Source organism: Rhipicephalus sanguineus, chromosome 1, assembly GCF_013339695.2.
Source record: "Rhipicephalus sanguineus isolate Rsan-2018 chromosome 1, BIME_Rsan_1.4, whole genome shotgun sequence".
Taxonomy (NCBI): Eukaryota; Metazoa; Arthropoda; class Arachnida; order Ixodida; family Ixodidae; genus Rhipicephalus; species Rhipicephalus sanguineus.
Window position 1 is genome coordinate 170534343 of NC_051176.1, and position 16847 is coordinate 170551189.

The 16847-nt window shown below is 44.9% G+C and overlaps 1 protein-coding gene and 1 long non-coding RNA gene across 3 annotated transcripts in view; one reads left to right on the forward strand and one right to left on the reverse strand.

The window, feature by feature from the left end:
* The window catches only part of LOC119402170 (calcium-activated potassium channel slowpoke), a 189056-nt gene that overhangs the window by 23612 nt on the left and 148597 nt on the right, over positions 1–16847 (reverse strand). The window contains exons 16-21 of one of the 2 annotated variants that reach the window (XM_049417706.1): positions 16585–16743; positions 16423–16505; positions 14224–14274; positions 11249–11320; positions 5252–5278; positions 3058–3208 (exon numbers count right to left, since the gene is read on the reverse strand). In XM_049417706.1, the coding sequence (XP_049273663.1) occupies positions 3058–3208; positions 5252–5278; positions 11249–11320; positions 14224–14274; positions 16423–16505; positions 16585–16743 (543 nt within the window). The remainder of the gene's footprint in view (positions 1–3057; positions 3209–5251; positions 5279–11248; positions 11321–14223; positions 14275–16422; positions 16506–16584; positions 16744–16847) is intronic. The other variant, XM_049417707.1, reaches the window with a different exon arrangement.
* Positions 5818–7424, forward strand: LOC125759298 (uncharacterized). Its single transcript, XR_007416866.1, has 3 exons — positions 5818–6360; positions 6685–6780; positions 6943–7424. It is a non-coding gene; the product is annotated as an uncharacterized LOC125759298 (long non-coding RNA).

A 16847-nucleotide genomic window follows, 5' to 3' on the forward strand; every position in this document is an offset into this window, starting at 1 on the left:
GGAGCCGATGGCGCCTGTCTTGCATTAATACGTCGACCGCCCAGCAAAGAGCGGTGGCTAGCGCCGTCCAGAACTGGATGAGAGAAATTAGTTTTGCCCCGGTGCTCTTAACAGAACACTGCCGGCCTCCAGGCGAAACTGACAAGCTTCGTTGAACGACGACAATTACAAAGCACGCAACCTACATGATGACAGTTATCCTGTTTATTCATGCGTCAGCATTAAAAGTATGTTTTGGTTAAGGTGGTAACCTTCGGGGCTTTCACCTGAAACCTGCAGGAGAGACGACCAGCTGTCACTCCTAGCTGGAATACTTGCACCAGGCTGGTTGAAGTATCCTGTAGCAGCTAGCCCAACAGAAAATCTTGTAAGCGTACAGCTAGAACTAAGCCCCCACTTGTCTTATGTTTTCAATCTTGAGCATCCGCCAAGGTGAAATGAGCCGTGAAATTCAGCAAGTCCGCCAACGCTTTAACGTTTAATCTGCTGTTGTGTCTCGGCTTTTTTCTTTCTTTATTGTAGAATGGTGGGAAAGGATATTCACATCGAAGTGCATGGGCTGAACTGGTCCTGTCGCGGTCTGCTTGCACGATTTGGCGTGCTTATGACAGGTGTAGTCGCTTTGTGGGATTTAGAATCCGTGAAAGCAGCTCATTTTACGCCACAAGCTATCCAGAAAGAAAGCTCCTGTGCTTTCCAGACATTGAGCGACTCGGTTGTGCAGCACCGTATTCCCTTTCCAATGATGTGGCGAATCTGTTCTTCAATGCGCACTGAAACTTTGCAGTCTCTCAACAAAAGTGTGGCCGCTGCTACTATAGTAAAGGTCGTGGCAACATTTATGAATGTTTATTTTCCTCGACCACTCGAAGCGCGAAACAATTTTGCTGCAAAAAGATAGAAATCTGTATTGAACAAGCATTTTAGGTTCCGTCCCTTCTTGTCATCAAGCGTTACGCCTGTTTGACGCCTCATATTTTCACATGACAATGATGTACAGCAGCTGAGAACGCAAAGTTCACTTACCTTTTTGTAATACAAGAAGCTGTTGGCATCAACACTGTTTGCCTCGCTGAGGCAGACTATTCAATAATACAAAATTAACTAAGTGTCCTTTCCAAAAAAAAAAAGAAGAAAACCTGATCTCTGCCAATAACTTTACTGTACATGTTTCAGTACAGCATACCAGTAGACATACGCTGCTCCCTTAGTGATCGTGGCGTCCCGATTCCACGGCCTTATAGCTGATTATGGCTCGCTCGAGCGAGTATGGCAAGTAATTGCCTCAGGCAAAAATGCACTGGCCACGGCGTCACCAAGTGTTTTGCGAATACGGCCTTGAATTGCCTAAACGCACAGGCATGCTGGCTGAAAGTGAATTGTTATAGGCTCAGGAGCTGTGTAAAAAAAATATAGAGCCGTCGAGTTCATGCGAACCATAGAGGTTGCGACAAGATTCACTTTTTTTCTCTCTCGCCCAAGTCTTGATACATTAAGAGTGCTGTTCCTTGGACTAGTTAGTAATGCGTACGGGTTTTGAGTCGCGCTTATTGAAGAAAAGGAGACAGCGAGGCACACAGAAAAACACAAACGGGAGCGCTATAGTTGCTAAAGCGCTCCCGTTTGTGATTTTTTGTGTGCCTCACTGTCCATATCTTCATTAAGCGCAACCCAATGCCAGTATGGTTTATTTCCTGACAGTACCAGTGTTCTCGAGTTACTGACAAGGGAGAGCCAAGGAACAACAGCAAGGCGTCACGAACGTGAAACGCATCGCTGTTCTGCTTTCCTGTTGTTTTCTTGGAGACGTTGACAGTTACTGCAAAAGAGTGAATTATGGCATAATATACGGATCAATGCCATCCGAATCAGCCGATCGAAATAGGTAAGGGGGCACTTGCCATGTAAGACATTTAATTACGCTTTCTCAAAGTTATTCATTTCATAGTTCACAGAAATCAGCAATACTGACGCCTAGCCCTTATTGATTCCTGCTTCTAGCATGACCCGTAGTCGGAATACAATCTACAACATATCGCGAGCACGCAGGTCACCTCTGACTCGTCAACAAGAAGAGACAGTCAGAGGCTGAAGTAGGGAAGTGTTCAGAGTGTCTCGCTAATGATTCGTTGCCTCGTAGACAGGAGCGACATACCCAGTGTTAACGGGTTTATATTTAGCTGACTTTTTTTTCTTTCGCTTTACGTGGCTGCCCATGCGCACAGGAAACTCGACCGTGATATTTATCAAGACAATTTGTATGATTCACCCTGCCTGCCTGTGCGCGTTACGCGTCGCAGGTGAACGTATTTTCCACCGATCGCTTTTGCGCAGCTAACTGGCTCGGCGTAGTAGGATATTCTCAAAGAAAGCAGCTGCTTGGCATGTCGCCGGTTGAATCCATTCGAAGTAGCTGTAAATGTGCGTATATTAGCAAGACTGACAAGCGAAGCGATTTGATTCTGGAAAGAAAAGAAGCAAGTCACACGGTTAGGCGAAGCGCATTCCGATTCTGAGTTTCTATAAACAAATGAATAGGAGATCGCGCTTATTGCTCGAAAGATTAACGAGGCGGAAGCGCGAAAGGATGCGCCTCGTTTACTCTGATCGTGAAGCGCCTCGATATTCCTCAGGTATATCATTTTTCCAACAGAGGCACCACGTGATCTCTTCGGGCGACGTCTTTCTGTACCTCACGCGCGCAGCCTGTGTCGACTCCCGCGAAGGCTCGCCGTTCTGTCGGAATATCCCTTCGCACTTCGGGAAACACTCAGTGTTAGGAGAGCGAGTGTCACAGTTGAGTGTCACAGTGTGCTTGCGACATTGCCAGCCTGACTCCAAGCTTTTTCGACACTCGGCAGAAGGATATGGAACAGCCAGCACCAGCCTCTGACTGATATTAACCGTCCTGGCGAGTCATGCGGATCGATTCAGGCCACGCAACAGACCACGGGCGCAATGGCCGAGGCGCGAAGGGTCATGAGCACTGCCCAGCAGCTTGTACGCGCGAGTGGACACGTCTCCCTTGGCACAAGCGACTCTCGCCGCAGGGCTTACCTGGCGTAGGATGGGGGAGCAGAGCGTCCTCCGCGCTCGTTGGGCGATGTCAGCGAATTGCTCTGGTCGTGTTTTTTTGTACTTGGCTTTGGCTTCGGTGCAGAGCTCACGCGGTTCTGGTCGTTGTTGTTGCCCGCTGGAGGCTGAGTGGCTGATTGTGGACGAAATGTAAGGGAAGAGAAAAAAATATCTGAAAGACCGTCCCCAGCCCATTCACTCGAGCTTTTTGGGCAAGCAGTGAAGGACAACTGCCCTCCGTCCCCTTACGGCGCTTGAGATATTTGGGACGTGTCTTCGCAAACGCTAATAGAAGGGCTCGTTTTACAAGGACCGCGACGATCACCTTGGCAGCCCTGAAATTTACATCCTACCCCTTCAGAATAAGCGTGATTAGGAACGAAACTGAAGTTCCTTATCGAATGAAAAAAAAAAAATAATGCAATTCTAGCGCACAGGAAAAGAAAAAGCCTGATACACGCATCACGCTACGTCTTGTGTTTCGGGGCTAATACCATGAAATTTGCGGCTGTATTGACTATTTTACGGACGGGTTTCTGTACCGCCATAGTGGGCTGTCAAACTTGCCGTTTTGTATCTTTGACAACTAATAAACGAACAGTGCCACGGGGAACGTACACGCATGCAAACGGTTGAGTCGGTGCATTTGACGTTTTCCGACCTTATCAATTCACGTCGCGGCATACAAAAACAAAAAAAAAACGTTCGTTTTTAACAGCCCAAGGTGGCGGCGCCCATATGTCTTACGTAAAAACGTCTATAGGCAGGATACTTTTTTTTTAATTGAAGGTTCTTAATTAAATTGAAATGTAATAAGAGTGAGCAAGTGGGCGCTAAATTTTATTGAGTTTGTGATACTCAGGCAAACACAAACAATCTCTGTAAAACGAAATTAAGTAACTTGCTCATAAATATCCAAAAATGAAGTCCGTAAAAAATTTTCCTTGGGCATGGTCATTGGCAAGAAGTTTACCAGAAAAAGATGGCTTACACTACTGAGTAGTTCAAGGGTAAATTTACTAAACACATCAGAACGGCATAATTAGAGGATTTTAGAACCAAATCTAGATCACCTTAACTCTCTGTATTAAAAGTTTATGTAACTTTTCTTGAGCAAGTGCGAATTTTAGTCTCTGCCGTGACGAGGCATCGTTTAAAAGAGCGATGTGAAGAATTTTTACACCGTTTTTTTTCGATAAACATTGCAGAAATCCCTATCGAAAATGTCAGTGTCCTACCTCTCTACTTTTGAGTGTTTCAGTATAAAGGAAGTCTCCTCGTAGGGGAATATTAGTTTTGTAAATGTTTAATTTATACAACCCGCCAGCGGAGTTAGAAAACGCGTTTTGAAATACTAGCATGCGGCGTATTACTACTCATGCTGGTAATACGTTCTTCTTCTCCGTAAGGCTAAACACTCTAGCTACGGGCCGACAGTCTACACCGCAGATACACGGCGCCCTTCGCGAACCATTCGAGCATCGGGCGTGCGCAATAGTAAATGCTGTAGAAATCGGCGCTTCCTAAAGGAAAGCTTGCGCAAGGGGCTTGGAGGGCATCATCCGTACAGAAGGCCCAGCTTAGGCTGACGCTCGTCAATCGAGCCCCGCAGTTGATGGGGTGATCTTTTTAGAAGCTCTAGGAATGCATACGCAGGACATGCATAGCTTCTAGTTGCACGGGAAATCAGGCATTCTAATTCAGATAATGAAGAAGTGTGTTTTAAAACATGCAAAATGCAGTGAGAAAGAAAAAGAAAAAAAAGGATAACGGATAAACGCGGGAACAATGATGAGCTTAAACAAGGTTGCGAGCGTATAAACAAAAATGGCTGCGACAATGTCCGATTTAACGATTCTCCCTTGCCTCTTTATTTGAACTATAAGCACAAAGCATTGCACATACTCATGGTCGTTATCTGCCGGGTTTTCTATACTCTTCAGCCTGGACCTCGCAAACCGTGTTGAAGCGTTCGAGCAAGAGGTGTGGTAGCATGCAACCTAAAGCCTATTAAGATGCAGTCTAACTTTCTGGACTACTGGGTTCTACACTAGACGAAAAGTAAATGTTTGTTCTATACCTAGAAATATAAATAAAATAAGGAACAGTTGTGGACTCGTAGTCCAAGAAACGTGCGTAGCACGGAGTGCTGTAAAATAACAGCGAATGAACATACCCGTGTAGGTAAAGCTTTCTTCTTCAACTAGGTGAGTAAAACAAAACAGAACGTGCAAATCAACACAAAAACGAACAGTTTGCATTTGTTCTTTTAAGCACGCAATGCCTGGTGAGAGTGAACACCTCAGATGCTTGATGCCATTCGCTGAACCAAGAGGCCTAAGTATGCTTTTACATTTCGAAGCACGCAAGCAGCCGGGTTGCCTTCACCTGCGGTATATGTGAAAACAGCATGTGTGATGGCCTAGGTTGTTAATTTTGACTACCTGCACATCTTACAGCCTCTAGCGATCAACTCGGCTGCGTTCAGGAAAGCATCTTATTCAACGAAGGAAAGATATGCGATAGTTTCTTACTGTCTACGTTTTTTCTACTTTTGCGAGCTTGCTTCCAAAAATCGAGAAGGATGGAAAGTCTAGCCTCGTCGAATAAATAAAAAATCAATGTTGCAATTTTTCGTAACCCCAGCTTGATCAAAATGCCGGGGCAGTAAGATGTGACACAAGACGTCTGCTCTTTGTACCGAGCTCTGCCTAGCAGTGTGCAACGCCAACAACGGTCTTTTTAAATGAAAGAATCTTCGTCTTTGTGCAAAAAGTCTCCAAAAGCAGAAGTAGTCGTTAAAGGTTTGACGAAAGCGCCTGCTTACGATTTCAAATTGCTCATTTCAAATTGCTCATGAAAATGGCGTGCAGGAACCCATTCCGCTGTGAATCACTAACGCAGCAGCAAATTGACGAGCAGTTTGTGCATGATGTTGCACGATCTATATGACATACGCCCGGTTTTCTGCATGCCCACCTCCACCAGCTGGACCCGTTCCTCCGGTTCCAAATTCTACTTCAGAAACCACGGGGCGCTACACGAACACGAGACAAGGTGAAGACGGGACAAGCGCTAACCAAAGGACACAGATCCAAAGGAGCAACAGAAGACAGACCCAAGGTGCTAGAAATACACTTCAGAAGGGAGGACGTTTGGGCGCGTTGGCAGTTCACCGTACTTCAGAAACCATGGCGCACTACACGAACACGAGACAAGGTGAAGACAGGACAAGCACTAACCAAAGAACACAGATCCAAAGGAGCAACAGAAGACAGGCCCAAGGTACTAGAAATACACTTCAGAAGGAAGGACGTTTGGGCCCGTTGGCAGTTCATCGTACTTCAGAAACTATGGCGCACTACACGAACGCGAGAAAAGGTGAAGACAGGGCAAGCGCTAACCAAAGAACACAGACCCAAAGGAGCAACAGAAGACAGGCCTAAGGTACTAGAAATACGCTTCAGAAGGGAGGACGTTTGGTCGCGTTGGCAGTTCATCGTACTTCAGAAACCATGGCGCACTACACGAACACGAGACAAGGTGAAGACAGGACAAGCACTAACCAAAGAACACAGATCCAAAGGAGCAACAGAAGACAGGCCTAAGGTACTAGAAATACACTTCAGAAGGGAGGACGTTTGGGCGCGTTGGCAGTTCATCGTACTTCAGAAACCATGGCGCACTACACGAACACGAGACAAGGTGAAGACAGGACAAGCACTAACCAAAGAACACAGATCCAAAGGAGCAACAGAAGACAGGCCCAAGGTACTAGAAATACACTTCAGAAGGAAGGACGTTTGGGCCCGTTGGCAGTTCATCGTACTTCAGAAACTATGGCGCACTACACGAACGCGAGAAAAGGTGAAGACAGGGCAAGCGCTAACCAAAGAACACAGATCCAAAGGAGCAACAGAAGACAGGCCTAAGGTACTAGAAATACGCTTCAGAAGGGAGGACGTTTGGTCGCGTTGGCAGTTCATCGTACTTCAGAAACCATGGCGCACTACACGAACACGAGACAAGGTGAAGACAGGACAAGCACTAACCAAAGAACACAGATCCAAAGGAGCAACAGAAGACAGGCCCAAGGTACTAGAAATACACTTCAGTAGGGAGGACGTTTGGGCGCGTTGGCAGTTCATCGTGCTTCAAAAACTATGGCGCACTACACGAACACGAGACAAGGTGAAGGCAGGACAAGCGCTTACCAAAGAACGCAGATCTAAATGAGCAACACAAGAAATGCCCAAGGTACCAGAAATACCCTTCAGAAGGGAAGACGTTTGAGCGTGTTTCTGAAGTACGAGGATCTGCCAACACGCCCAAACGTCCTCCCTTCTGAAGTGTACTTCTAGTGTCTTGGGCATTTCTTCTGTTGCTCCTTTAGATCTGTGTTCTTTGGTAAGCGCTTGTCCTGTCTTCATCTTGTTTCGTGTTCGTGTAGCGTGCTGTGATATCTGAAGTACGATGAACTACCAACCCGCCCGAACGTCCTTCCTTCCTAATTCTATCTGGACTGCCCCAGACCAAGACAACCGTTGTCTGCCGCCTGTGGTTTGGAGTGTCATTTACAAAAATTCCTGCTTGCCGCATCGGAATGGCAGACAATGCTGCCTGCGACCAGTGCGGCAGCGAGGAAATCATTGAACACATCATCTGTCATTGTTCTTGCTACAACTCCCTGAGACAGTATTTCTAGCAGTATTAGCAGTATTATCAGTATTATCACGCCTAAACGACCAGCCGCTTTCTGAGCAATCGATCTTTGAATGCCGGAATGCTCGGAAGCAGCGAAGCAACATCAGAACGCAACGAAGCCGCTGCTGAATTTTCTGCGAGCAACCCGCCTCGTTGAACGACTGACACTCCCGTGTCTTTTTGTGTGTGTTTTACCTATAGGGACAGAAGGTGTGGCGCTATGTAGACGAGGACTGACAGAGTACACGATCCGTCAGACACGGCCGCCAACTTTCAACTGTTTAATAGCAGAAACCATGCTCTTTTGCTCATGAAGGCGTGCAAAGTAATCTCAGTACAGACATACTATTATGAGTGACGTGAACTAACCAGTCAAGGTGAGCCAGTGGTTCAACAGAGTCGACAGATATGTAACGGTATCTGCATTGATCTGATCTGAACAATTAAGCGCACGCAAAGGAACACGTGTCCATTAAAGTCTCATACCGAGTAACAGGCAAACGAGACAACTGCACAAACTAAAGTTGCCGACGACTACAGGGTATCCTTTAAGAATATCAATTATTTTTCACTTAATACTAGTGATGGCGTGCTAACGCACTGATTGCCTGCTCATTTTTTTAGGAGCGTCCCACTTGTCTCCCTTTCAGCGCGGCTTCTTCCTTTCCTTAGAAATTGGTCAGGTTCAAGTGTGGCGCACAACCACAGCGTCTGCAATGGTCTGCCAATGGTCTGCAATGGCCTGTCCTTGTTGCTGCTGAGCGCCCAGCGGTGCTCTCTCGCACAATCGTTGGAGCCCCTGCCCGCTTGTCCGATGTACACCCTACCGCAGCTTAGGGGAATATTATAAACCACACTGCTGACACACTCGGTGTATCGCGTGGCGTGCTTCTTGGAGCATGCAGCCGGCTGCTTATTCGCCATCAAAGGGCAACTCTTGGCCAGTTTTCATGGAGCAGAGAACACAATGCGCCCACTGTATTTAGCTGCGACCTTCCTTATATTGCGCGAGAGCTGACGAACGTAAGATAATGCGTGCGTAGTCACTTTTTCTTTTGGCTCCTGCATTTTTCCCCTTGTTTTAGCTTCTGCAAGAGGCTTTCGCACACACCCGTAATAACGGGGGGATGAAATCAAGGTCTTTCAATCGGCTAATCTGATGAGTATAACCTGTAAAAAGAGTGTGCTCACATGACTTCATTAATGCAGCATTGAAGCACGTGTTAGCCATTCCCCTCTTGTTCGGTTTAGAAAGTGCACTGTCAAATGGCAAAAGGATTTTCTTAGACCTATGGTTATACATCCAGCACGCGTGGCCCTTCGTGAAAATAAATTTAAGATCCAGAAGCTGAATTCAGTTGTCCTCAGGCAACTCCCAGGTGAAATATCCAGTCCGCCATATTCTGTCAAGAATGCGTTAGTTAATCCTGCAACAGCAACGACAAGGCTATAGTCTAAGTTATATTTAAAAACACAAGATAGTCATCCACACATCTATACATCGTAACTACATTACTAGCGCTGATTTTGGCATTAATGCACTTGTTACTGGTTGAAAGACGGACGTCGCACGTCAAAAGAGAGAGCAGCTTTTGCGGATGCCAACTTGCCTCCAGCTAAACCAGATCTGTCGACCAAGAATAGGTCCTGGGCAGCATGACCGATTCTTGCGGCGCACCAGCATGTCGGTTCGTGTCCTATATTAGGCCTCGTCTACTTAGCGCCGCACCTTTTCTCCTCAAGGAATAATACCAATTGTTGGGGTTTAACGTCCCAAAACCACGATATGATTATGAGGGACGCCATAGTGGAGGGCTCCGGAAATTTCGACCACATAGGGTTCTTTAACGTGCACCTAAATTTAAGTACACGGGCCTCAAGCGTTATCGCTTCCATCGAAAATACGGCCGCCGCTGCCGGGATTCGATCCCGCGACTTTCGGGTCAGCACTCGAGAACCATAACCACTGGACCATCATGGCGGGGTTGTCCTCAAGTAATGAACCAACTAGCTGAGCAACATGTCCTGCTAAATTGTTTAACCTATCTCCCTCTTTCTTTATTATTTTATTTCTTACCTTTCTGTCTCCCCTTACGCCCTTCCACAGTGCAGGGTAGCAAACTGGATATTTATCTTCCGGTTCGCCTCCCTGCCTTCCGCATATCATTTATATGTCTCCATCTCTCAGTAGATTACGAACGTATTAATAAATTCTATCATGCAAGCAACATCGCTTGCACGCACGACGCATCAGAAATTATTTTTCTAGGACTTCAAATTAACACGCCCATGATGTAGAACTTTCAATCTTTTGTGGTAAGTCAATGGCTACAACAGTGCGTGTTGGTTTCATAGAACAGCAATGTTTTGAGCGAACTGGCCAAAAGCATCTAAGGAGTCCTTCTCACAAAGAAGAAAGAATATACTCAGTGCATACTAACGAGCAAGTACCTTCATAATGTTAACTTCAAGGACAACAACGCAGTTCTCTTAAGTTCGCACGCTTCGACGGATAACTATTGCTGCTCATACAGCATCAGAACTTTCAAAACACCAGGACGTGTTTTATATTTCTCTCACTCACATTTTTTCGGTAGTTAACAATCGAACAATCGGTGACTAGGATGATGTAGCTGATACAGCCCTTCATCAGAGTCGTCTTTCTTTAAGCCATATTTCGTCTAATAAGCATAAGTAATACAGCAATTAAGTAACAGAACGTCAGACGTTGACGTCACTAGGTGTATGCGTTACTATATCTGTACCTTTTGATCAAATAGCTCAAATTTTGATCGTATTATTAGGTATAGTCAGCAATCTAGTTCAGCTCCTGCGCTTCTTTCGTTTCAGTGACTTTAATGTAAAAATGCCACACTGAATACAAAGAAACTATACTTACTCATACGAAAAAAAAAAAATGCAGCACATCTCTAAGAAGCTTATATCTCTCTGAAACTTTCACGCTACCTCATTTTTAACGTAACAGTAAAAATACATGCAGCTAGAGCATGTTCGCTACCCTCTCCTTAGAATAGTGCGACGATGCCACAGGAAGTCACACAAGCAGATTGTTAACCGGCCATTGGCTTGACTCAGCACTTAGTTGCTAGCAAGTGAAACCGTGTTGCGTGTCCAGATTGCTCTGGTGGGATTAGAAACTGCACATGTAAACAAAAAGCTATATAAAACAGTTTTCCGCACACACAGTCGTCAGAGACGTCACAAGAACACAACTACAGCTGCGACAAGTGATTGTCGAAGTGCAAGTGTGAACTAGACAGAAAAACAGCAAAGCAAATAAAATGAGTCACTAGTGCTCTGCACAAGCTAAACTAGGAAAGAACACAACATAAATGACAACGTGCCTAATCTTTAGTACAATTGAGAACACGCCTATTAGCGGGCAGCAGTTCAAAGACACAGTCAGCATGCAAACTACAGCAGAAGATGTTAGTGAAAGGATGACTACCTCGTAACTTGACTCTCTTGGGTATTTCGGGTGGTGTGAAAGTGGGAACATTGGAGTTATGCAGACCTTCATCTGTGGATTAGTGAACAAGACAACCACCCACGTTACTAGCGTGCCAGTGGCTCAGTGGTAAGCACTACTGAAGAACAATGCCTGCTGAAAGACAGCAGCGGTTAAAGACAGGACACATGCACATAAAGGCACGCACGATGATGTGACACAGGCTACAGACAGAAAAGAAGTCACATATAACACAGCACCTCGTAGCCATTTGTACTGGTCCCCTAGCGAGAAGTTAAACACGCATGCAAGTTAGAGTGTGTCTAGGCGGAGGTCCTGTGCACGCCGTGAAACTTTTGCGCTAGTATAGCATATTAAACTTTAGTCATTCAATTAACGTGAGTTTGTGTTAAATCTCTTTCAACCATCCTTGTCCAAAACGCTGCTCCTGGAGCAATCGTGGAAGAAAGTAAGGCGTGGAAAATCGGACTGAAGAGAGAACCAGACGACAGGGACTCCGACTGTGAACCGAAAGGGCGCACAGTGGCGGAAAAATTTCTGCGCGTGCTCAGGTACGGTATCGCCAACCGTGAATCAGGCATACGTGCGCGTCTGAGAGATAACTGTTAAATGCTACACAGTTACTTCTTTTGTGGACCCACACGCGTGCCTAACTTACAGGTGGCGCTGCCATTCCCGAGAATGCGCAGATAAGTTTTGCGTCTGCCTTCTTTTCCACCGCAGCACGAACCTTCAGTTGATATTCGGCATTTGTGGTTGGTTCTCCTCTCTTCTGATCATGTTTGCAGGCCTTACTCCCTTTCGCGATGAATCTCTTCTAACTAGCTTTCTGTCGTTCCTGGGACAAGATGTCTTCCATCGACGCTGCCATTTTCTTCAGAGAAGGCTAGTGGGTTCATCCACTACAAGCACAAAGGACTGAAGCACAGTGCGTGAGCTGCTTTAGCACGTCATCTCCCGTTTTCACTTGAAGTAATTTGCGTTGGTAGCTTTCGGCGTAGACAACGGTGGTTGAATGTGCGTTGTTTTTATCGAAATTTCCAGCATTTTCAGACTACGCGCTGTGGGATTCGAACAGAAGGATGTTACACATAAAGCAACAACATTATTCGGGAAAGGATGATATGTACTTTGGAGTCATAAATAATGGAGCGGCAGGGTTTCTATACTACGATGACGTAGTACTTTGCGAAGTTTTTCGTTAGGCACTGCTGGAGTGAATATCCTCTCAAGGAGCCCACACGCATTCGAGAACTTGATTTTGATAATATGAAGCAAACCTTGGACGCGCGAAACTTATGCAGTGCGAAGTTGCGAATCGCTCTTTCGTATTATGAAAAAAATTACGATACTGATGAAATATACTACCGTTGGACACAATTTTGAATTTCGAGTCAATTAGAAAGGCGCACAATGACTTACGATGTCCAATGGTATTGTAACAAGGTTATCTCGTGTCGAGCTGCAATGAATCTGGCATAACGTCTATTCATCAAATAAGCGTATTTACGCGTAATTTCTAGTCAAGTTACAAGACTTGATAAAACGCTGCACGAACACATTATACATAGCATGGAATATCAGTAAAATGTGCGCCTGCCATTTTCAGACGTAATCAGCCACTCGTCATTGGGTTATGCGCCTAATAGGTGACCCTGACAAATGACGTCCCTATTGTTTGATACGCACGCCGCTGTTCTGCATTTGATGGCATTTGATGACGACACACGCGTTCGTTGTGCTTATGCTCGCATCCCGCTCGTTTCTTCAGAGTGACGCGCACTCAACGGCGAATTCATTCAGATCATCGAGGATACTAAATGCGCGGGTGTTATGCACGCGAGAAGGTACACGCATTGCCACGGCGACGTTGTTGTTCTGGGCTTCCGCAGTACCACTTCATCGTTCTTTTTTTTTTTTTTTGCTAATGTACGTTTTTTACGGCACTCAACAGCTCTTCGGTGCGGTCAATCAAGTTAATATTGAATTAGCTAAATGTAAATAAAGCATAGGCGGTGCGGAACACGTCGCGAAGGAGACATCTTTTGCACAAACACTGGGCCAGTACGTGACATGCCAGAGAACGCAACACGTGGCGAAGTGCCATGGCAGAGCGCATGTCGTACAAACCAGGCTGGAGGTGATGGATAATGCATGCACTCATAGACAAACATGTCATGCGGACATTTGCATGCAGACACGCCGATTAATTACGGACGTGCACGTGAGGAAGTGAGAGACATGCCACGAACGGACAGGAAGGCATGCTTTTTGCGTGCGATAGAGTTACGTCACATTTACACGTCGAAATACAGTTACAGCGGAACGCTGCTTGACTGCACTTTTGCCGTCAGGCATAATTTCGAGGAAGCGCAAGCGTAGACATGTTTTGAGGCAGGATGGCTCATTTGGCCGAAAAGAACTATTACGCTGACGTGTCGACTCGGTAAGTATCAACAAACTGGAAGCTTTAAAACTTGGGAAATTTTTTTGTCTTGTTTGGCGTTGTACAGTGTCAACGTGATTACTGTTAGAACGCTGCAAGCCCATTTAATGAGCCGCACACTGTGTGATGCGCATATCTTATGAGGTAAACCTTTGCCGGGTGAAGCTGATGGGAATGTCTCGATGGGCGCTGTTCGTGGGAAGCTTCGGATTAAATATGCGCCTGTATTAAAACATGTGCAGTTGCTTCGCGTTACGTAGCTGTAATTAACATTCCTATTTTCGATTTTTGGATATGCGGTGAAAGTTTAAAAACAAAAGACGTTTATATTAAATTTAGTGTACGATCGAGGGTAGGTCCTAACTTGTACTCGTGGATGCTATCCAAAAGTCGTCAAAAGTGCAGTCAGGCTGCGCGCTTTTTCACAGCTTCCAGAGCCAGTTTTGGACTGCTGGCGACACGTACTACGTTCACAACATTTAACAAAGATACTTTGAAGGCAACCTACTTGCTCGACTAACTGCCTGTACTGCCCTGACACCCTTTTTAAACAGACCAACTCCGGCAGCAACACGGGTAAAAAGAAAAGCCAGCAAAAATGGGGGAGAGAAAGAAAAAAAGGATAGACAGTTAGTTGTTGGCTGTAAGACATCGTCAGAACACATGACATACCAAAGATTACAGTTTAGTTCAAACTCCTTTGCGGCTTTAGTACATTACTTTTCATCACTAGCACATTCATATAGCTTGTCTAAAGCATTTAAGCACACCTAAACAACTACACCTGCACATGTTAGTCACTAAAACAAAAACAATCAGAACTCGACTTAGTAAGTTAGTAAGAATGTTTTAGTAATCTAGTCACTCGGGGAAGTGAGTAGTTTTGTATGTGAACGATCGCTGCTTCTTCTGCAGAAGCTCATCACTTGACGCTAGGGCTAATCTGTCTCTCAGGTCGAGCATAGCAATGTATGAAAACACGAAGATTATTTTTTTCTTTTTAATTTGCAGGTGCATAGAACTAAGCATGCTTTTACATGGTGGAGAGTGAAATTAAAAAAGAAAATATAACTAAAAAGGAGGTAAACACGAAACAAAGAAAACATCTCTCGCGTTAAATGCAAAACCACATTCACTACACAAAATGTTCATTTGTTCAAGGCTGCAAACCCGGCATTTGCTTCCTGGCCGTAAGCATTAATAAATCCCTTTCCAACTATAATTACGGTTAGTGCGTAGAAATTTCTTACATCACGCAGCTGCATCAAATTATTTCTTTGAATTATAGAGCGTGACAACAGTCAACCCATTAAAGCGGCACTCAGAAGCACGAAAAACGATTTACGATCTGCTGCCTGAAGAGAGCACTATTATCTACTTTTTTATAAGCCGCTTGCAAGAGCAGAATGCAATCCTCTCTCTATTTCTCTCTCTTTTGAGTGAGTCTCATTCGAGACTGAATTAGAACGTCTTGTAAATTTTATTAAATCCGAAAGTTGTCAGCAAGGCAGAAATTAGGAGAAACTGATCTACTGTTGTATTTAAGTTTTTTTTTTAATTGCGAGCAGCCGTTAAATCGAGTTCTTCGGAAAGAGAGACTCGTGGCCATGAAATAAGGCATCGTATCTTAAAAAAAAAGCGCGAGCATTAAGCGCTTAAGCTTTTGATGCCTTTGGTAGTTCATTCTATGTCCAGTGTTTGACAAGCTCGACCCGGCAGGAAGCACACGGTCTACAAGAATGACGCAAGTCAAGCGAAGGTTAAACCAATTTAGGAATGATCAAGTGCCCTCTGTTAGCACAGTCTAGATTTCATTTTATTTTTTTTTATTTGACCATCGCTCGCGCAAACAAGCGATTTTGTTTAAGCGATTATGAGAAATGATGAACACAATTCGAAACTGGAAATACTCGTGGGAGCAGCCTCGAGCCCATAAATGAACAAAAGTTTCGCGCACTCTAGTTTAATCAACTCTTAAAAAAAAGTGGGGAACAGTGGTGCAATACTTCATCAATTAAGACATCCTTATCACGCATTAATGAGATATCGCAGCGTACGCTGCCTCCTCGTTTGTTTAAAGAACAGCAGGAACAAAACATTTGTGTGTGTACATTTTGTCAATTTCAGTAAACGGAGGACAACGAGAAACAAAATGAATAAGGCGCTCGCACAACTCAAGTTGTGTTGAGCGTGTAATACATACTTTTGCCTTTTCAAAGTAAACAACATGGTGCACAATGCATGAAGCGACAAGCAAGCATTTCATGTCAAGGGTAGAAGAGCAGATTCAGTGTGTTTTTTTTTTTTAGCTCTCCGATAGGGCGGTGCATAAAGCGGTTTTGCCAAGGCAGTACGTGTTCAATCGTGGCAGCTGAAGCACAGCGAGTGTGACTGTACAGAAAGCTCACACAAAGCGTGGGACACATTTATGATCACCTGTTCATTCACTGCCAGGGCGACAAAAAAGAAAGCGGCGTTTGAACACTCAGCCTAATGATTTGATTCAAACACAGGTGAAACGATGCCGTGGGCCAGATGTGCTTTACGATCATGGCGCTTCCTAGCAAACACTTAGCCGTTTAGCAACGAACATACATACATTCAAACAAAAAAAAAAACAACACTTAAAAGCTTTGTCTTTGCTCAACGTTTGGGCTGGAATACAATGACTCTCGGCCGAGTGAAAGCAGCGCCGGCATTTCAAAACACTTACGATTCTTGCACTTGCACTTCTTGATGAGCTTTTCATCCTTGATGTCTTCGTGGCAGTTTTTACAGTAAAACCACGCCCTAGATAAATGGGAAAAAGGCAATCAAACTTTAACGCTAAGTACAGAGGGAAAAAAAGGCAGTGATCAGGCACTTTTACCTTTTCACTTCGTCTGCAGACTGAGCAATAAAAAACCCCTGAGTGTTAAGAGTAATCTTTATTTTCTTCTTGGGATTGATGGCAATCTTGGAATCTGAGCCTTCATCAACAGCGACCTCGATGGCTAAAAGTAGCAGTTTTAATTTCACAAAGCAAAGCCTGAAAAGCAACAGACGAGTTCCATCAGGCAGCAAGTACACCAGTGGCAAGCAAACAGCTGATGCTAAGGGCACGGCTTAAAATCACCATTAAAGGTTACTGCA